Raw genomic sequence first — 23114 nt, 5'->3', positions numbered from 1 at the left:
GTGGTGCAGAATGCTTGTGACTGTCTCCCTGCCCCCCTGTCTGTCTCTCTGTCTGCTGTCACACTCAGAGCCTCCTGTAATTCTGGTGACAGTGAGTCACCGTCCTCAGATATGGACGGCCTGAAGAAACGTGACACTTGTGGTCACCCATTGACAGTTTCACAGACGTCCTCCTTTAAATGTGCTTAACTCAAACTCTTTCTGTCCCCCAGAAATCGGCAGGGTACGCAAAGACATGTACAATGACACGGTGAATGGCGGCATGTTCAACGGGCGGGACATGGAGGAGCTTCCCGAAGCCATCGGCCCTGTGGCTCAGCTGCAGGAGAAGCTCTACGTGCCTGTCAAAGAGTACCCTGACGTGAGTGTGGACAAATCCATGACCTCTGACCTTTTGAGAGGAGTCTCTGTTTACTTTATCAGGTCACCTAATCCCCTCTCAGTTACAGATAGGCTGCCAGAGAGTCAGTGAGACCTTAAATCATAGCTTTACATTTTATCTAAAAGCTGATTTCATTGTGAGCTCATTTCTGCTCACTCCCGATGATGTAATTGAGACTTAAAATAGATCAATTATGAATTCTGGCCGCTGCTTCCAATGAGATGAAAATTAATAATTTACAGTAATATTTTAGGATTTGTTTACTCAAAAAGGCAACCTGCCCTCACTGCAGCACAATTTCTAGCTTTACGATCACACCGTAAATATTAATAAGATCTTAAAAGATGTGGATTAAATCTTTCCCCCAAATATAAAGACAAGTGCACCACAGTGACAAGACTAATACGTCCCTGCTCACGCCAAGTACACTTAAGCACTTCAATATGAGTTGCGTTGATCCAGATTGAATGTGCTCACATGATTTTCTCCACGCATCAGCTCGCCAATCACCGAATACAATGACAGGCTGTCCTCACTCACATGACAGGAGGCTAACAGGACACACACACACTGGAAAACGGTTGAGATCAAGGTTAAATTTAGAGAGCAGTTCCTCTATCTGGATTTGTGTGTGTGTGTCGAGGGTCATCACACAGGCCTGAGCGAATATGTCGCAACTGAAGCGAACATTCGGTTAAACTTCAGTGGAGTTTTGAAAAGTAGGAAGAGGCTAGACGAATGTTCGGAGACACAAATGGCAGAGAGAGACAGAGGGACAGTGGCAAAGAAACAACCACACACACACACACACACATACATACAGGGGGGCAGCTGTCTAGTTAATCACTCAGTCTTGGTGACAGATAAGGTTAAGAGAACGGCGCTGTCCTGTTATGCCACCAGCACCAGCCAGCACCCATATAATGAGCTATTTCTGTCTCTCTTAGTAACACATCACAGATGCACAAACACTCGCTGGCAGCACATGCAAATACACACACACATTGTAAAAAGACAATCTATGATGCAAAACGTGTCTTTCTCTTGCCTATGGCCTGTTTTTTTTTTTTTTTTATTTTAAGATCAATGTGTCTTTTGCTCTTTTGTGTAGTTTAACTTTGTAGGGAGGATCCTGGGCCCACGTGGACTGACGGCCAAACAACTGGAGGCAGAGACCGGCTGCAAGATTATGGTGCGAGGAAAGGGCTCCATGAGAGACAAGAAGAAGGTACACACAACTAGAAGCACACTTATACACACGCAAGATAGTGTATATACCTCCACTGTCGGAAAGTTTAAATTCTTGCTTTCTTGCTATGGTGGTCCTGAGGGTCAAAACACAACAGCATTTCACAAAACACACCATGTTTTGTGAAATGTTGTTATTTCACAGTTGCTGTAAAGTTTAGTTGATTCAAAACACACATTAAACACACATTAAACATGGCTTGATAGAGACAGTTTCAAACACAAGTACACAAATCGGCTTCACTATAACTCACAGCATTCACAGACAAACACTTGTCTTTATCTGGACACATTTTCCCCACAAATACAACATGCTAATGTCATTAGCACAAGCCTATGGCATTATACAGTGTATAAATTAGCCTAGCAGCTAGCGGACTTTATTCTCTTCTCATATGAAGCCAGGGACAACAGCAACATTTAACAAAAGTAACGTTACAAAATTCAGCTCCATCACAACTCACAAGGTTCACTGACAAAACAACTGTCTTATACTAAACACGTTTTCCAAACAAATACAACATGCTAACGTTATTAACACAAGCCTATGGCATTTTACACTGTATAAATTAGCTTAGCGACGAGTGGAGATTTCCTCTGCTCATATGAAGCCAGGATAAATCATACACAAGACTTAAAATGCTATTTTTGTGGAGGCTTTATTGTCTTCACAATTTATTGTTTCTTATTTGTGAAATTAAAGTAAATTAAAGCTTTGTTTCCACTGAGGGAAATGCTTTCAGCTTACAGAAATAGACAGGAGGTCTGCGTAGCTGTGATGTGTAGTTACATGTACATATGTAGCTAGAGCCAGGAGACAGTTAGCTTAGCGTAGCATGCTAACTGGAAATACGGCACATACATAAACAGCTAGCCTGGATTTGTTTGAAGGAAACCAAATCTGTGAAGTCTTGTCATAACCAGAGACTCAGGGAGGTCACTGCTCCCGGCCAAGAAATAATCCCTCACATAACCCTCTTAAAACTGTAATTTGTTGTTTTTATATCACAGCATTTGCACAGATATAAATGAATGAGCTATAGAGCGTTAATGAGTGAGTAATTAGTGATCCTTAGAGATGCTGGTAGGTTGGTTTTGTTACCTTGAGACAGAGCTATGCTTCCTGTTTCCCTCTGTTTCCAGTCTGTATGCTAAGCTAAGATAACTCTGGCTCTGGGTTCAAATTTGTCATACACACATGAGAGTGGTTTGAACTTTGTCATCTAACTCTCTGAAGGAAAGCAAGAAAGTGTATCTCACAAAATGTCAAACTATTCCTTCAAATTGCTTTTTGACTTTGCCCAACATCTGATCAGCCATTGATTCAAAGTTATTTCAGCAGTTAATCAGTGAGACTGCAAATTATGTTTAATTTTACTCAAGTCAAAGTTACACCCTTGATGTGCCTGAAACTGATCTCACTTAGAGATACAATACTAGGGCTGGGCGATTAATTGAATTTTATTTTCAGTTATGTTTTTGGCTTCCAACGATTATGAAAACAAGATTATCGAGTTACAGTTTTTGTGCCACCCCTTTCCATAACCTCGGCGTGCTCAGTGTCGCCAACTTGGTGACTATCTTGCTCGATTTAGTGACTTTCTAGACCCTTTTGGTGACTTGATTTCTGCATTGAAACTGTAATTGTGACAAACTTATTCACACCATCAGGGGAAAAGTAGAAATGTTTATTTATCTGTGTATTTTTATTTTTTATTTCTTTGTTTTTCAGTTGAACCATATTAAAAGATCAAGAAAATCCACTGTTAAAAAGTTCTTTTAAAGTTCAATAAATGCATCATGGTTCCAAAGTTAATAAGTAATTCCGTCAGTATTATTGGGATTATGATTTTTTCCATAAACAAGCAACCCTATGCAACACTACTCTGCAATAACAAAACAATAAAAATGAGGACATGATGTTCACGTGCATTTGAGAGGACTTCCAGCAGCTTTGGCATGAATGGAATCCCATAGCAGCCTGCAGGCCGAGAAACATACAGTCATAAATGTAAAAGACTGAAATATGCAAAAACCTGTTTAAGGCTGTGGTCCTTTTATGCACTGAAAACAAAGCATTTCACAGGGATAGAATGAAAATCCAAGAAATACAAGAAACAGCTGAACCGGACACAAAAACATCCATGCTGCAAAAAGCAAGTCATAGACTTCAATACTAATGTTTCCCTCTGGCTGAGAAATAGTGTGAGTGCTGCGACATCAAACTCCTGAGAGCTGGCTGCAAACACATGAACGCACCAGTTCCCACTCTATCTATCTATGTATCTGTCTATCTGTCTGTCTGTCTGTCTACAGTATCTATATATCTATCCATCTATCTGTCCATATATCTATCTATCTATCCATCTATCTATCTCTCTGTCTACAGTATCTATCCATCCCTCCTCTCAGAGTCAGTTTTTCTGTCCTGGTGTTCGGTCCATCTGTTCCCCCTTCCTCTCCCCTGGTGTCTGCTGTTGGACGGAGTCGGCTCAAGCTTTCCAAACGGCAGGTGGAGCAAGTCCAGCATTCCACCCCCTCCCCTCTCTCTCTCTCTCTCTCTCTCTCTCTCTCTCTCTGTGTCTCTCTCTGTGTCTCTCCAGAACATTCCCTACCCCGCACGCCCCTCAGAGAGACAGAGACACACACAGAGACGGAGAGGAAGGAAAACAGAGACACAGTGGGAGGCAGCGGGGGAGAAGAGAGAAAGATGTTGACTTTTGGTGTTTTTCAAAATGATACATCTCACTTGACAAAACATCCACAGAGGATACAATGTCCCAGCAGGCAGGACTGAGACAGAGGGCTTCATGATTTCAAGTTTGAACCCAGGCTCAAACTATCAGTTATTTTCATTAGCTGTAAAATGTGACGCTGCACTGAAAGGAAGGGTTCCACATTTTGGGAAACACTTGTATTTGCTTTCTTGTCAAGAGTTAGACAAGAAGATCAATACCACTCTCATGACTGTCCATTAAATATGAAGCAGCAGCCAGGAGGAAGTGGTTAGCTTAGCTTAGCATAAAGACTGGAAACAGGGGGAAGCAGCTGGTCTGGCTAGGAAGTCCCTGCGCCCAGCCAAGATGTAGTTCCAACACATAAAGGTCAGGTTATGGAGAAGTAGTTCGTAGAGCATGTTGTCTGGCTATGGAAAATTAAAATCTGGAAATTGAAAGTTGTCAGACAGTCTTTCCTGGAAGATTCGCAGTGTTGCACTCAGTCGTTCAGTCGAAGAGCTAAAGAAATGTTTACTTCCTCACCTCCAGACAGCTGGCCAATCACAGCATGGAGTGGGTGAGAATGTCAAATTGTTTCGGAAAGTTAGCTCCTAATCTGACGTTGGAAAAGTGTGGGTGGAGTGGTTTCCGAAGCTTTTCAACCATCCAACAACCACTTATAAAGAAGCATACTGGCAGCTGAACCTCCCAAAACCACAGTTTGTCATTTATACACTTTGTTTTTTGTACAGGCTAAAGAAACAGGAAGTAGTTTGTGAAAAGGACAGTTCACTCCCAAACAAAAAACACAAATTTCTCTTCTCATCTGTAGAGCTATTTATCAGATTGTTGTGGTATGAGTTGCCGAGTTTATTGTAGGAACTATTTTCTTTCTACTGAACTACACCTGTCAACCGTATCACCATGCAGAAAGAAGTGTTCGTCTGCTGCTAGCTCACCTAGCACTACTGAGCTATCTAACATTACAGCTCAGCCTAGGAGGACGTCATTGACCTTTACATCTCGTGCTGTCACAAGCACAAGCCTCTTGTCCACGAGTAGCTGTAAACGTATCAATACAGAGAGCAGAGTTAGCATTAGCATTTTTAAAATTTTAACAACTAACGCTACCCATCTTGATACGCACTGCTCTTTCCCTAGTCAACCCAGGCCCCCAGGAAGTGCCCCATGCTTTGAAGCCAATTTTCGTTGTAGCCAAACTAGAGCTGGGCCGTATGGACAAATATTCATATCTCGGTATTTACAGGCTGACTGGCGATACACGATATATATCTTGGTATTTTCTATGAAAGGGACAACATGTTTTCAGTTGAAAGTCAAAGCCACATTTGAGACGTCACAAGCAGTTTTATTAAAAAAGACTGTGATAAAAGATAAAATGCGAAGACGTTTGAAAATATGCAGCTGTTACACCTCTAAAACAGTAGTCGGCGGCGGAGGTTTCTGTGAAGTGCTATAAAGATTAGTTGATTCAAAACACACATTAAATACACGTTAAACATGGCTTAATAGAGACAGTTTCAAACACAAGTACACAAATCAGCTTCACTATAACTCACAGCATTCACAGACACATTTTCCCCACAAATACAACATGCTAACTTTATTAGCACAATCCTATGGCATTTTACATTGTATAAATTAGCATAGCGGCTAGCGAACTTTTGATCTACTCATATGAAGCCAGGGACAACAGCAACATTTAACAAAGGTAACGTTACAAAATTCAGCTCCATTACAATTCACAAGGTTCACTGACAAAACAACTGTCTTATACTAAACACGTGTTCCAAACAAATATAACATGCTAACGTTATTAGCACAAGCTTATGGCTAGCTTCGTTTCCACTGAGGGAAATGGTTTCAGCTTACAAAAAATAGTAATTTTCCGACATTTTCCGTACACAGTCGTTATATCGCCCATCCCTATCTCTAACACTGTATTCAGATCTCTTTATACATCTATGGGTCAACCTAGTTCGAGCAGCACTGAAGAAAGCTGAAAGCAAAACCTAACCCAACCAGCGCTGGTGGGCAGGGCGGAGGCCAGATCCAGATTCTCTCAATGAAGGAGGAAAAAGTAGATCAGCGTCCAGGCCCCTTTTCAGTTTTTTTTTCCAATCATTATGTGGGAAAACCATGTTAAACAAAGCATTTTTACATAGTTTAAAACAAATGTGAAGGGCGGGAAAAATGTTTGGATAATCTGAAACATCTGAAACAGACAAAAGCAGCTAATCTATCATGTGTTTGGTATTTTTTAGAACTATCAGGAACATTATGTTATTAAAACAGACAAATGCAACTATGTGCACCTGGTTTGTTATGTGACCAACAGGGAAGGAGACCAACAGATACAACCAGCAACAGGATCAGTATTTGGTGCTTTACTCACTAAATGATTGTCTTTGGATAAACTTTAGAATATCAGTTACTGACTAAACATTCCAGCACTGGTTTTGTTAAAGTGTCAGTGAGAGAAAGAAGGGAATAGATAAAATAAATCAATAAAATGCAACGTCTAACTTGTGTAACCGCTTGAAGAGCAACATGTTTATTTCATGAGTCTGATAACGTTCCCAAAGCTGCGTTACACGACCTTGAGTCTTGAGTGTGTTTGTGTGTAGTTTGAGGCCGATCCAAAAGCCGAGCCAAACAAGAAGAAGAGTGAAATCCTGTTCCCTCTGAGCCAGTAATGGACCGAGCTTATGTGGAGCATTCAAACAGAGCTCTTAAAAATGTTTTTGTGTTTCAGGAGGAGATGAACCGAGGGAAGCCCAACTGGGAGCACCTCAGCGAGGACCTCCACGTCCTGATCACGGTGGAGGACACACACAACCGGGCCAAGATCAAACTCCAGCGGGCCATCAACGAGGTCAAGAAACTTCTGGTGCCAGCTGTGAGTATCAGCCCGAACCTCTCGGCGTCAGATATTACGGTCTGGACTGACGGAGGAACTGTGTGTGAGTGGATGAGAGTTCACTGTGTTGGTATGCATGGAAGGGGGAAGGGGATTGTCAGTCCAAAAACTGTGTGTGTCTTTTTTTGTGTTTTTGTGTGTGTCTCTGTGTGTATGAGAGAGTATGTGTAAGGGGTTAGGGTAATTAGGGAACACGCATAAAGGGGTTTCCATGGTAACCCCGGGTTGTTTGAAAGGCTGAGGGAATGAATGGAGAGTCTGTTCACTTGTTCTCCCCACTCCATCACTCCTTTCACTCGTTCACAACTCACTTCATTCCCAACTACTGGCTACAGTATTCCTTTTTCCCCGTTTTTTTTTTTTGTCGTCCACACAAGAGGACATTTTGATTGCACCCCTCAACATTTCTTGCATTCTCCAGCCCACCTACATCCCCCCCTACACACACACATGCATGCACAAACATGACCACAAATAAGAAACACATTGCATGTATAGACACAAGGACTCAAAATGATCCCATTTGACGCACAGCACAAAAGCACATATTTTGAAAATCACATGGCTCCTTCCTTTTTTCTCCCTGCATTATTTGCAACAATTGAAGTAGACTGAAAAGACCAGCAGGGGGGTTTCTATTGCGGCAATCAGCCGTCACTTCCGCTCCAATCACAGCACAGCATCGGCCAACCCTTGAAGTTAAAGGTTGTAAGAGGTGTCTGTAGGCAATCAGGAGCTGAACACCTGTTAATCTCTGAGTGTGAATGTGTGCGGAGGGTGATGTTAATGATGTGTATTAGTTTAACCCAGCCGACCTTGCTCTCTGACTGTAAATCAGTCGAGCTTTTCACCGAGCTGTAACCAGAGCTCAGAAGTTAAATATGTCTTGAGAGGTGGAGTGGCTGAGTACAAGGTCTGGTCAGCTCCATTTCAGACAATAGCTCATTTTCATGGACCCTAAAATTACGCCAATAATCAGGATAACAGCCCAATCAGAATAAAAAGGCCTCATGTAGCCACCTCAGTCAGAACAGCCTGGGCTGATGTGGCCTGATCTGGCTAAGAGGGGCGATGTAATAATACGAAATACGAAATATTAGGGCCTAACTACCACGTAAACACTTATTCTGATTGTTTGTCTGGTTGGAATAGATATATTAACCAGGTATTAAGTACTATTACTGGAGTGCACCCATGATGCACGCACGTGCAAACGCAGAGTTAACTTGTCACTTGTTTCGAAAGTTATGTCACCACTGTCACGATGGTGGCAAGTTTACATACATGAGTCAACCACAACTACAAAATAAAAGGATGTCTTTCTGCCTTTTTGTCTTTACTGGTTACTAAACACGTTTTCCAAACAAATATAGCATGCTAAGGTTATTAGCTTAAGCCTATGGCATTTTACATTGTATAAATTAGCCTAGCAGCTAGCGATCTTTTCCTCTTCTCATATGAGGCCAGGGACAACATTTAACAAAGGTAACGTTACAAAATTCGGCTCCATTACAACTCACGAGGTTCACTGACAAAACAACTGTCTTATACTAAAAATGTTTTCGAAACAAATACAACATGCTAACGTTATTAGCACAAGCCTATGGCATTTTACATTGTATAAATTAGCCTAGCAACAAGCAGAGATTTCCTCTGCTCATATGAAGCCAGGATAAATCACACACAAGACTTAAAATGCTATTTTTGGGGAGGCTTTATTGTCTTCACAATTTATTGTTTCTTATCTGTGAAATTAAAGTAAATAAAAGCTTTGTTTTCACTGAGGGAAATAGTTTCAGCTAACAGAAACACACAGGAGGTCTGCGTCGCTGCGACGTGTAGTTACTTTTCTGGGGAGTCGCATGTCAGACTGTGCCATAGGTAACATACAGTCCAAAGTGATAACCTACCATAAAGTGCAAAGTAGCATAAGAAAATATTTACAGAGAAATGTCTTTAAGTCCATGTAAGGGAAGGCGCTGAGTTTCATCCAAAGTTCTCCTCCTTCAAGGGTCACCAGTTATATCTTTGATTACCATATCACTGTCTATGACAGCCTGTTGTACAGTCATGGCACAACTGGTCGTCAGTTTGAAGCATACAATACTGATGATGAGTAGGAACAGTTCTTTATGTTTCCGGGCACCTCCTCTTCAAACAGTCCATACATAACAGAGTTGTAACATGTAATAAACTTTATACCAAAACCTTAAATGTGAGCCAAACCTGTTGTGTTCTTTCACAGCGATATATAGAAAATATTTACTGATTTGTACTAAATCGAAATTGTATTGTAACAGACTTAATGGTATCAGCAAATATCATATCGTTGTCCAGAGAAACAATATAATGTGATATCATAATGAAGCTTGTTGTTACATACGTAACAGTCTGCATGTGAGGTGTTTACGGGACATCTGTAATGTGTAGCTACAGAAAATAATCTGGGTTGCACTTCTGTCACTTAAGGGTGCTTTCACCTTTCAAAACGTGTGTTGCGACCTGGATGTGAACCAACTGCAGTCACATGACACATTGTTTGGGTTAAACATGAGCATGTTACAGTCCTGGAGGATTATTAATGTGCACCTCCTCCTGTACTGCCTTAATATGCACATTCAGCACATCCAATGCATCAAAACATTGTTTTCTAGTTGGAGCCGCGCCTCGTTTTCAAACTGTATGGTTTGACTAAAATGAACAATGACAGCAATATAGTCCACGATGAGCAGCGCTAAAATCAACCTGCGTAGTTGTCCCTCCATTGTGACATTAGAAAGTGTCACATTTATCTTGCAAGTGTACTCTTCTTCAACGTTTGGTTTACTTCCTGGATTTTTCCCACATGGAAATTCTGACCAATCAAGAGCAGCTTTCTCACACAGGGCATTTGATCTGGTCCGCTTGTAAATGCTGCCCTGAGAACATGAACCACCTCTAGGCAATTATACAACTTTATAACAAAATTAGTCGCTGATTCAGACCGAAGCAAGACAACTCTAGGTGTGAAAGCAGCCTGAGACTGAATTGTGGGGCCACTTTTTCTCCATCTGTGCTTTATGTGTTGAATGAATTGAATTTTATCAATAAAGTTGAAAAAAACCCATCTTGTTCTGTTAGATTTCTGGCAGATTAGACGCTTCACAGCAGGCAAAAAGGTTATATTCTGATGAAATGCTTTGAGGTGAATGAACACACATTTTATCAGATTATTTATTTAGTTAAGTTTGGCAAGTTGGAATTTCTAATCAGAATGATCAGACTGAAGAAATGTTATGTTATTATTTAAAAATCAAGTCCAAACGAAATTAACAGACCCCCCCCCCTCCCCCGTATCATAATTACTTTGAGCATACTGTAACATTTGCTGACTTTTTCAACCAGACTCCCACAACAGTTAATTCATTCACTGGTCAGATGGCTGAATGATGGTCCTTGCTAAGTAAGCTGATTGTGCTGCTCTGCTCTGGTGTAGGCTGAGGGGGAGGACAACCTGAAGAAAATGCAGTTGATGGAGCTGGCCATTCTCAACGGGACCTACAGAGACGCCAATGTCAAGACGCGTAAGGATGACATCATAGTTAGCATGTGGAGGAGGGTTGGTGGGTGACAAAGGAGGGTTCTCGGTACAGGAGTCCACTGTATATATGAACAATGCCTCTGTTTCTCCTGTTAAATAGACTGTTTGTCCTCTCCTCTTCTTCCCTGTCTATTGTACGTGTGTGTGCTTCGCGTGTGGGTGTGCGCATACTTGCATTATTGTATGTCCGTGTGCTGCACAGCCACCGCCGGCTTCCCTCTGGCGACCCCTCAGGCGCCCCGGATCATCACAGGCCCGACGCCCGTCCTGCCTCCCACCCTGCGCAACCCCGCCCCTGTCACCACGCCGACCATCATGCCTCTGATCCGTCAGATCCAGAGCTCCGCCCTCGTGCCGGGAGGCAATCCACACCCGGCGCTGGTGCAGCAAGGGCCCGAATCTGGAATCATCTACACGCCCTACGAGTATCCCTACACACTCACACCCTCCATATTGGAATACCCGATTGACTCAACTGGAGTATTAGGTATTTAGAAATCACACGCTCATCATTTCATACATGGTCAATGGATGTATTATGAGAACTGGATACTGGACTCCAATAGAAGTTGCTCACAAAGCGTTTACGTTACAAAACCTTTCCAGTAGTTTCTCTGTCTTCTGTCTCCGCCCGCTGCGACTCCAAGAAAGAAATACACAAAAACCGCTCTGGTCTTACAGCTTTGCAGCTTTTCGGTGCTGCAGTAAAAACACATTTTATGTGCTTCCTTTTTTGTCAGTTAACATACACACAATTAATGTTGGGTCAGGATTGGGAATCTTAGTGCAGATTGGGGAGGCAGGTGGTGGATCGGTTGCTTTCACCAATGATGTCAGGTCTGGGCCGGGCCTTAACAGGCACCAGAACTTTTTTTAAAATCTAAAACAATAAATCGTTACCTTCATTTTAGAGTACAGATATGTTTAAAGCTTGTGATGTCACTTAAAGAGGGGCACAGGGCACAGTTCCACACATCCCTTGTTGTTTTTACCCACTGGCATTCAGTGAAGAAAATTCAGAGCCACAGTAGGATCGGGTCCTAGCAGAGTGCAGATGGGAAAAAACATAATGCTTCACACATACAGACACAGACACAGACACAGACCTGATGGATTCCAGGAGCACCAATTTGGTGTCACATTTGACAGATTTTTGGTGAAGTGCACTCTGGAGCCTTTTGATTCAAAACATTTTTAATCAACTCACACGGATGCACTTTGACGTCTAATCACGTCTCTGCACTCACTTTGAATGCAATTGTGCGATCAGTCAACTCAACTATACAGTCTTTAAAAACACAGCCTGGTGCTGCCAGATCTGAGAGCCAAATTTCATCCTTTATTAACTGTTAGTTTTCCAGGCTCAAGTCACACATTGACTTTTTTCATTTATTTCATTTTTATAAATTATCTCTATTATAATAGAGGCCAGCATGACAGTGTAGAGTAGTTAACAGTGACATAAATTAATTAATTTACAATTAATTTTTGTAATTAATACACTACAACATTTATATATAGCACAATAAGACAAAACCTGAGAGACATGCAGGCTTTGTATTTGCAAAACATGACGTGGATAGACAGAGAGAGAGTTACTGTTAGAGAACAAAACACAGAAATAATAAGATAAAACTTTATTTATCCCCGAGGGAAATGGCTATGCAGCAGCTGAGATACAAAGAGGGAAAAGTGCAACTATGGAAAGTTAAAAAAAAACCCTAACAATAATGTGCACACCAAAAATATATAATGATATATAAAATGCTCAACTTAGGTCAACAGTATGAATCATAAAAACAGTCGGGATCAGTGAGAATTTTATCTACAGGGTGCTTTTGACAATAGCAGAACACAAGCGAAACCATGAAGTTTTACGCGTCTTATTCAGTGTCTGTGTAGTAAAGATTGGCGACATAGCAGCTCCTCAAAGTGAAGCACAAATGTCTCAATCGCCCCCTGGTGGCTGGCTGCAGTATAGGTCATAAACCCCGCCCCCTCTTTGTTAGCAGATTGGACATGAGCCAAACTAAATAACTCAAACTACATGTCAGAAAATTAACAGATGGTTTTTGTCATTTTAGGTAGTTTGATGTGATGATTGACAGCCAGTCGGTGCCAGTCGGTGTGCTGGCAACCAATGGCGCCGTTTACAATTGGGTCAGATGGGTGTATGGGCTAGAACTCGGCGCAGAGATGGCTACTGTGCAGACTCTGGCTCCGAATGACGTCCGAGCGCAAGATGGCAGCGGCGGTATCCAGAATATTTTGGCTTCATTTTTGTACAGCATGAGGAACTAGAGATGCGTTGTCCATCTTTATATACAGTCTATTGATTGAACCGCCCTAATCTGTGCCCCGATGAGGTGCACAGCCCTTTTTTTTCCCCTTAATTTGAATACCACCAGTAAAAAAAAAAAACAACCGCTTGCTGTGCCTTTTTATTGTTGCCAGGCAACCACTCTGTCACCTCCTTATTCTAACCTTCCTGTGCAATCAGTCTACCGTTTATTTATTTTCATTTGTGTCACACTAATTAGTATCTGGTCCTTAAAATGTTGAGGCAGAGGGTACTTGCTGTAGCTCTGGTTGAGGGTGAGAGGCTGTCAGTAAATAGTTTGTTGGTCACAGGGAAACAGAGATCTGTGTGGGTACATGAGACCCTAAAAAAGAGGGTGGATCATGGGGAGTACCACCAGTTGGTCCAGGAGCTTCGCATCCATGATGGCTGTTTCCAGGCATATTTTAGGATGACTCAGGGGCAGTTTGACAACCTGCTATCATTGGGCCGTATAGCTCTGGGTATCCAGCAACCGCTACCACCAACTGTAAACTTGTTGTCGTGACCACCTCTCAAATTATCCGATTGGACAATAGGATAAAAGATGACGTGGGGCGTTTTTTCTGCTTTGACTTGTAACGCATAAGCCGCGAGCAAAAATCTTCATTCTCACACAGTACACACATCTCTTGTATTTCCTGTCATCGTCGGGTTAGGAATCAGATTTCTGGGGAGATCGTCTGATGCAGTACCACGATTTGCCACTGGGATGAATTGGCAGCCATATCCAGCTCTTGTAATACATCCACAACATATATAAATGAATGCTGAAGCTCATTGGTGGGCTAATAGTCCCTTCTTCCTGTGTTTTCGCAGGTATGGCTTTCCCAACCAAAGGCTAAACGATAGCAACTCTTCCTAGCACACACACGGACTGGCTTGCAGAGACCCCACCCCCCCCACCCCCCCACATACTTGTTCCCCCAGAGCAAACACTCAAAGTTTGCTCATACTTTAGGATGACAGATTCCTCGACAGTCATTCTGTAGTCAAGTGTCCATTCCTGTTAATTTCCTCTTTGTATTAGCAGACTAGTGTTGTGGTGTGACAGCTATTTAACTTTTTTTAATAGTTCAGCTTCTGCTTGTAATTTTAACACATTTTTAGTGAACCCATAGGTATTCTAGCGCCGCTGTTTGTGATTTAATATATGTTAAAGCTTATTTTAATCACAGAGCTATAGAGTGACTTTGCTTACAGCTGATGTTGAATCTACTAGTGAAGCTTAGTGAGAAATTAGTGGTTTGGATTAATATTTTCTTTAGAGAACAGAAGACCACAAAACAACAAGAGTTCTGTCTCTTAGAAGCGAGATGTTTTGACTTGTTTTCGCCCTTCAGCCTTGAACACTTTGTATATTCCTGATGTTGGTGCCATGGGTGGACTGTTTGATGTCTTTCTGATGAGTAACCTTCTGTGTTCTGTTTTGGCGATGTCAATGGCTGTTAGCAGGTGCCATGACCACTAAGGTACGACGCCACGACAAGAGAATCCATCCTTACCAAAGGGTAGTGACCCCAGACAGAGGTTAGTTAGCTCACCAGCCACTTTATGTGTATGTGTGTGTGTGTTAGTGTGCGTGCATGCAGACCAATGGACCAATTTCAGTTTACATGTGTCTGTAAAACGGCATGCCTAAAAAAAGAAGTAACTGTATCAGGCGAAAAAAAGGTCACACGCTGAAGCAGCTTCAGTGTAAAATGTGAAACGGTATTTGTTGCAGTGAAAGTGAAATAAGTGAGCAGATTGGGAGGAACCACGTGAGGGGTGACAGCTGCAGCGGTTATCTTTGCTCGCCTGGTAGATAAACTGGAAGGCTTGCAGGCCGGGACCCTCTCAATTAGAATGGATCACTCCGTTCATGTGACTCGGTCCTTGTGACTCTGGGTTTGGAGTCCTCTCTCAGAAACTTTTTTTTTTTGTTGTTGTTGTTTTTATCTCTTCACTACTACTTTTGACCCTGCAAATAACTGTGGGAAGTTTTATTTATACCCAACTTCATTCCAGTAGATTTCCACAAATGTTTTTTTTTATTATTATTATGAATTAAATCCTGTGTTGTGCCCAATGACTATATGACACTTAAAGGAGCAGTGTGTAAGACTTAGGGGGATTTAGTGCCATCCAGCGGTGAGGATTGCAGATTGCAACCAGCTTCTCCCGGTTAGAATCCCTTCGGTATTCATCATTCAGAAGGTTTTTACTGGTAACTGAATTATCGACAGAGGTCTCTTCTTCTTTAAAACAAACAAACCAGGTGATTAAAACTGGTTAAAAAACACTGAATGAAGCAGTTTCACATTACAAATCAGTGTTTCTTTAATGCTGTTTGGCATGTCGCAGATGGGCTAGCCCAGCACCTGCTAGTGTGCGATAACCTATTTTCTCTCAAAACTTAATGTGTGCTCAACTTATTTCTGATCCAGACGTTCAGGAGGTTTTTACCAGGAGCTGAATTATTCGCAGAGGTCTTTTCCATTTCAAAACAAACAGACCAGCTGATTAAAAACAGTAACAACACTGAATAAAGCAGTTTCACATTAAAGAAAAACATAATCCCCATTTACATTACATTTACATTTTTGTCTCGCCTTTAAGCTGGGGGTGGAGGAAGTAACAGCGCGGAATTGACGTCTGTGTAAAAAGGACAGCGGGCAGGATAGGACAGGTGTGACGTTTTGATGACATGTGACCCATCACTGGGAGATTTGAAAAGCAGTTTGCAGCTTACTTAGGGGCTGTACACATACCGCATCTTTAACCACCTGGAAAACGCGAGGTCGGGTGCTGTGTGCTACTTTTGTGCCTTTTTTGTGCCAGCTTTAGTGCAGAGCTGATCTTCTTCCAGGAGCTGTTTATAAGTGTGTCGGCCTCTCGTCTGTGGGACAGATGTAAAGCTCTGGGTAGCCCTGCACTAACGTGATCAACTTCTCCGTATTTATCAGACTGAATATTTACAGAAGAAGGGAAAGATATCTGTCGGCTGTGATTGGTTGTTCCTTGTCACACGACATGCGAGGTGCGCTGCTGCTTTTCAAAAGTTGAACTTCACACATAAACTGCAAAATAGGTGTTCGGAAACACGTGCGTGCCGTGACAGCATCGCTCTGGCCTTTTAGGACAATGAAAACATTTAATTTGAGGGTGCAAAAACGGCCCCTTAAAGAAGAACAACAGCAACATTAATGTCCTTAAATTTGGAAAACAGTGAGGTCCTGGAGCTCCTTACCCTCCGAGCAGAGGACGAGATCAGCTGCCTTACAACAGGGATGGTAAATAATTATTGCCAATAAAGCACTGCCTGATGTGTCTGTTACATGTCACACGAGAGTTTGGCTCTGTGTAAAAATTTAAAGGTGGCGTAAAGAAGGGACTATCGCCCTATCGCATGATCTCTGTGTAGAAAGGGCTAATGTTTGACCCTGTTCGGCATGTCGGAAACAGGTCGCTAGCCCAGCACCTGCTAATGTGTGCTCACCTTTTATGTCTGACAACTCAAGATCGAGACGTTCAGGAGGTTTTTGCCGGAAGCAGAATTACCTGCAGAGGTCTTCCTCTCCAAAACTAATTTAAACTGGTAAAAGAACAGAATAAAGCAGTTTCACACTAAAAATTGTTGCAGAGTGGTGGCTAACTACGGTGGCCTGATGTGAAAATGCTAATGGCCCTATCCTGGCAGTGCAACATGGCAGTCTCCATGGATGAGAATTGCTCCCTGTGTAGATATAAACAGCTCATTTTAAAGTAACAAAAACATGACGATTCTTATTTTCAGGTGATTACACACTAAACAGAATTGTTGCCCAATAAATCTATCCCCCTAAATCCTACACACTGGACCTTTAATGTAACAGTGATTGTCTTTTTATCTGAAGGTCATTCAATTCAATATGATCTTTGGTCTTTACTACTAAAACACAGCGTGTGATAACTACTGAGGTCTGTGTTACAAGCTCTTTTGTATGAAATACTGTTGTTTGTGGTCTTATCAGTCGCCCACTGGACTTTATCATTGGGACTGTTTACATCTTTCATATATTTCCTAGCCAGAGTGGCGCTGTTACCATGTATTTAGCTGCAAAATAAATTTGTATATAGGGATTTTAAGGATTTAAGTGCTTATATGAAGCTTATGGAACAAGATCGCTTTGGAAATACTTGTAGTTTTTTTTTTTTGTTTTTTTTTTAGTTTGTAAATTTTTATTTTTACGACATGCTTTTTATAGATGAAGTGTCTCCATGTAAACTTCAGACTTTTATTCAAGGTGTGTAGCTACTACTGTTTTAGTCACCGCGAGAAAAAAGGTGGCAGTGAAGGCAGTGTTTTGCTCTTGTCTATTTAAGACGAGGCGACCTTCTCGATTCACAGGCCTCGTGACTGTTTTATGCAATAGAAATGGACTAGCTAGCTACAATATATGTGCGTGTGTGTGCGTGCGTGTGTGAGCGGTGGTGCTCTTGTTGTACACGATGGACAAAAAACACTAAAAGGCAATAAAGATGACTATTGAAAAAAAAGATCTCTAAAGAAAACCAAAGCCTCTAAATTCTTGTAGTTAGTCTGTCTATTGTTAAATTGTTTCTAAAATCACCATCTCTTAACCTCTCATCGCTATCTCCTATGGTGCCTCTTTGCTTACTGTAGCCATTAGCTGCTCTTCTAATACTTCATAGCCAATAGATCAAACCATAATCAATAATCAGTTAATCACAACTGTTAATCTTACACCTGCTGCTAAACAATAGCTCTACTTGTCAGTAAGTGAAAGTATTTCTGAGGCCCCGACACTTTTCTTTGGACATAAAGGTCACCTTCTCACCCACATGAAACCATGCTGTCTCCCTCTCTGTCCATGGTTTCACTGTCTGTCTGTGCTAGACGTAGCCCAGCTAGCATGAGTAGTATCACTATAGCAGCGGTCACACGACAGAAGGGGCATCTCCTTAAAACACAACCCTGCAAACACCTTCATGAGCACACGTGAGCATCTCTAACCGGCCATTCCTTATGTCACCACCCGCTGGTTGATGTAAGTCCTTCTGAATGGTTATGCAGGGCTCATGAAGGTGTTGTGCAGCTCTTCTGTAGCGCCCCTCATGCTGTGTGACTGCCGTAGATCTGCCTTGTTGTCATCCTGACGCCACTAGCTGACACTAATCTCTCTTCTATCTTTTTTTCTTTTTATGTCCCCTTTTATGTGCCCTTTTTGTTTCCTTTCCACGTCTGTCCGTCTCTGTCTGTCTAACTCTAGCTGCCACGGCAACTAACCCATGACCCCTTGACCTTCTGACCTTTCCGCCCACTGATGACCCACCCATCTCCGCCTGCTGGCGTGCTCATTGGCCCGCGGCCCCGTCACTCCCCCAGCTCAGCCAACCAGACCAGCACATTGGGAACAACCCCGGCTGCTTCTGTCTAACCAGCCAACCAGACGACAGCGATCACGGGAGTAAACCTCAGGACCCCGCCCATCACCAAGTCCTAACCTAAACTTTACCAAACGTGCCTTCCTTTCAAAAAGTCCAAAGCCAGTCTGAGAATGTTTCATAACCAGTCAGAATCCCAATTTGTAACAGTTGTTGCCATGCATAACCAGTAGACTTTACTGGGGACGGGGCCCCAAACTGGTGAAGGGCTCCTAAACCAATCCCTGGCTGTGCCAAACTGTCTCTGAGCTGCCCTGCCCTCAGTCCATGTGATGCAATAATAATGACTTTATTAATAACATGGTAACTAAACTGATAATGGTGGTACTTATCCAGCACAGAAACCCTCCATAAACACTAAAACTAAAAAGAGATATGTTGATATTTTAAAGTATCTTTCCTCATCATGCACCTTTTACTGAAAGGAGCACTTCACCAACAAGACTATCGTTTGTATTTTTATTACCCACCCTGTGATGTGTTGAATTTGTAAAGAAATCTTTGTTTTTCTCGCTTGTCTTCACGGTGAACGAAGCATTTAAAAGCGGAGAAAGTAAAACAGTAAAACTATATCAAAACATCTGTTAACAGACTTAACTCACGCCGAATAATCCAAGTCTCATCTATCCAGTTCAGGGATGCCGTAGGGTTTAGTTGATTCAAAACACACCCAAAACACACATTAAACACACATTAAACATGGCTTAATACAGACAATTTCAAACATAAGTCCACAAATCAGCTTCACTATAACTCGCAGCATTCACAGACAAACACTTGTCTTTATCTGGACACATTTTCCCCACAAATACAATATGCTAACGTTATTAGCACAAGCCTATGGCATTTTACATTGTATATATTAGCCTAGTGGCTAGCAGACTTTTCATGTATTCATATAAAAGCAGGGACAACAGCAACATTTAACAAAGGTAACGTTACAAAATTCGGCTCCATTACAACACACAAGGTTCACTGACAAAACAACTGTCTTATACTAAACACGTTTTCCAAACAAATATAACATGCTAATGCTACTACCACAAGCCTATGGCATTTTACATTGTATAAATTAGCCTAGCGATGAGCAGAGATTTCCTCTGCTCATATGAAGCCAGGATAAATCACGCATAAGACTTAAAATGCTAAAATGCTATTTTTGTGGAGGCTTTATTGTCTTCACAATTTATAGTTTCTTATCTGTGAAATTAAAGTAAATAAAAGCTTTGTTTCCACTGAGGGAAATAGTTTCAGCTTACAGAAATAGACAGGAGGTCTGCGTCGCCATGATGCGTAGTTGCATTTCTGGGGAGGTGCACGTCAGGCTATGCTGTAGGTACGGTGTTGATTTGACATAGAAGTATAAATCTCGCATTAACTATAAATCTGTTACCGCCGAGGATTTTTCTGATTGGTGACGCATGTCGGTTTGTAAATTAATCTAGCTGCTTTTTAGTTTTCTTCACTGCGCACCATCTGGGTCTGGTGGGATTTAGCTAGCGCCGTGATCGTTCAGTGGCTCAACAGTGTTGTTGAAACATTGTGCCCACCCTCCAGCTGCTCTCGAAGCCGTCCCGGTGCAGCTTAATTTTAGCCGCAGACCCTTCTGTAGTATTCTTAACTACTGTTAGCTCTGTTAGCATCGCAGCAGTGTTAGCGCAGCTAGTGGTGCTAACATAGTTAACAGTGCTAACTTTGCGGCTCAAAACGCGGTCGCTTATTCACCGGGGCTACTTGGGGGGAGACCAAATGGTGGCTACCATGTTTCCATAGCAATGCTCTCCCTCCCGCCAGCTAGAATCCCACCTGACCTGGGTGGTGCACAGAGCAAGGCCCTCAGGAAGTGTGCCAGGCTTTGAAGCTAATGTTTGTAGTGGCCAAACCATGGCACTGCGATTTTTGGGGTCCGTCACATGATGCCATAGGGCCCAAAAAACTTTTCCCATAGACCTACATTGGGAAAGAGACCTCTGTAACTCAATGGATACATTTTTTTGAGTGTCACAGCCCCTGCCACATGACTGATCCATGATGTTTCGCGAAAATGCGTGGGTTTGTTAATTACTGAGCTTACGACTGGATAACTGAGACTTGGATTATACTGCACGAGTTGTGTGAGAGTTTGTAAATGGATGTATAGGTGTAGTTTTTCTGTCGCTAAGAGCAACGTGTATAATATCAATTCATCAAGAATTTTCTCAATTTTTGGATTCTCCGTTCACTGTGGAGGTGTCCGAGAAAAACAATGATTTCTTTACAGTTCAACACAACACAGGGTGAGTTAATGATATACAAACAGTCATTTTTGTTGATGAAATATTCCTTTAACTTCGTCACACACTCACCACGGGGATTTCTTCTTTTCTGGGCCGACATACATTCATCAATTCACACTCCATAATTGGTGTTAAAACTTCCATATATGAACATGCTCTCCCCTGAAACGTAACACCAACATGTGTCCACTCGTGTTCAAAATGTCACTTTATTTTTAGGAGCGTATCAATCTGCGCCTCATTTCCTTTAAAAATTACACATTTCCATTTTGTCTCGACATGTTCGAATGAGGAAAACTTTAAAAAAAAGACGTAAAGTGAAATGCCAGCGCTGAAGCTTTTTCACCGCAACAGGTGCTCGGTGAGGAAAAAATAACAAACTGGAATCCAAAATGCCAAAATATCTCTTGAGTTTTTTTAACAGGTAAATCATCCCAATACTGAGTCAACATATGCAGTATAAATGCCTAGTCTGTACACACATACACACACACACACACACACACACACACACACACACAGAGGGGAGGTTGCACTTCTTTTGTCTAAATCTAGAGGACTTACACAACGATGCCTTTGCCTCTCTCACACTACAGTATTGTATGAGCTTGAACAACAGTGCCTTTATTTATTTCAGAGCGATGGAACAATGTTACACCTAAATCTTTTACTACATCGTGGGTTTGTGCCCAGTATGAAATTATGTCCTTTTGGTTTATGCAGATTAATCATCCACATTTTATGGTTTCACATCTCTGTCTCTTCTCAGTTCAGATTTTAGTGCCAAAAACAAAAAAACAAAAGTGGCTCATTTGAATTGGAGGTGAAATGCAGTATTGAAGCAGCAGCAGCTACGATTTCTGAAATGTTTATGTGTGAGGTTTGGATACCTCTAGAGAACAGTGTTATATTTTATCTTTTTGTTTGTTATGTCTTGTCGGAGATGAAGTCCCTATCTATATTTCTGCATGTGTATCCGCTTTTGTTCAGACGGTGTGGTGAAGTTACACACGCACATACACAAAAACCAACCGATGCCTTGACAGAAAAAAAAAAACCAGAAAAAAAAAAATCATGGAGCCGTAACATCTGTAACAAGTTTATAATGTATTTTTATATTATATTTTGTACGTGGAAAATAACATTAAATGACATTTTCAGATAAGAACATTATGCCTTATTAAGGAGAGTAATTTGATGAGTGTAACTACCCTTCATGTGTCATAAGTAATCGATGTCCTGATATACTGGAGTCTCTGATGTCCTCTGTATTAACTTGAGCCTTTGAGATCAACATCGCTTGCCCTCTGTGCCTTTTGTATTTTATGAGTGTGACGATTAACAGTGTAGTATGACATTAATCTACTCTTCAAGTGTAGGTTACTAACTGTTACCACTTCTGTGATTATTAACAACTTTAATGGTATCTCACGGAAGCTGACAGCAGCTGTCCTCCCAAGTGTTTCTTAAATTCTGTTATCTCGAGATAAAATAATCAACCCATCGTCATGGGAAAACGAGGCTATTTTGTTTTGTTATCCCAAGAAAACAAGTTGTTTTAATTTCGAGATAACATGTTGCTTATTTTGTTATTTTAAGTTAACAAGCTTTCTTACTTTTGAAATAACGAGGTAATCCACCCATTATCATGTGAAAACAAAAGGTTTTGTTTTATTTTGTTATCTTGAGAGAACAAGCTTGTTTATGTCATAAACAACGGATGTATCTTGTTATCTCAAGATATGGAGATAATCAACTTGTTATCACGAGAAAATAAAAGGTTGTTTTATTTCATTATCTCAAGATAACAAGCTTTGTTATCTTGAAATAACAAGATAATCCAACCATTATCATGAGAAAACAAAAGGTAGTTTTTATTTTGTTATCCCAAGAAAACAAGCTGTTTTTATCTGGAGATAACAAGTTAATTATTTCTCAAGTGAACAAGCTTTCTTATTTTGAAATAACGCAACACAAGAAAACAAAGTGTTGTATCTTGAGAGAACAAGCTCTGTTCTCTCAAGATAATGAGATAATCATGAAAAAACAAAAGGTGGTTTTATTTTATCTCAAGATAATAAGATAATCAACCGTTGTCACAAGAAAACAAAAGGTTTTATTTTGTTATCCTGAGAAAATAAGCTGTTTTATCTCAAGATAACAAGTTATGTTGAGTTAATGAGCTTTGTTATGTTGAAATGA

General features: G+C 41.3%; 1 protein-coding gene across 5 annotated transcripts in view; it reads left to right on the top strand.

Annotated features, from left to right (window-relative positions):
- Positions 1–22349, top strand: part of qki2 (QKI, KH domain containing, RNA binding 2) — a 28065-nt gene extending 5716 nt beyond the window's left edge. The window contains exons 2-9 of one of the 5 annotated variants that reach the window (XM_049563104.1): positions 213–361; positions 1494–1610; positions 7124–7267; positions 10764–10851; positions 11071–11355; positions 14002–14025; positions 14662–14736; positions 18462–22349. In XM_049563104.1, coding sequence (XP_049419061.1) covers positions 213–361; positions 1494–1610; positions 7124–7267; positions 10764–10851; positions 11071–11355; positions 14002–14025; positions 14662–14736; positions 18462–18484 — 905 coding nt within the window. In that variant the 3' untranslated portion in view covers positions 18485–22349. Of the gene's footprint in view, positions 1–212; positions 362–1493; positions 1611–7123; positions 7268–10763; positions 10852–11070; positions 11356–14001; positions 14336–14658; positions 14737–18461 lie in introns of those variants that run through there. The other 4 variants (XM_049563103.1, XM_049563106.1, XM_049563105.1 and 1 more) reach the window with 4 other exon arrangements.
- Positions 22350–23114: the final 765 nt, after the last annotated feature.

This window comes from Epinephelus fuscoguttatus, linkage group LG20 (assembly GCF_011397635.1).
Source record: "Epinephelus fuscoguttatus linkage group LG20, E.fuscoguttatus.final_Chr_v1".
NCBI lineage: Eukaryota > Metazoa > Chordata > Actinopteri > Perciformes > Serranidae > Epinephelus > Epinephelus fuscoguttatus.
This window is presented reverse-complemented; position numbering and strand designations above follow the sequence as displayed.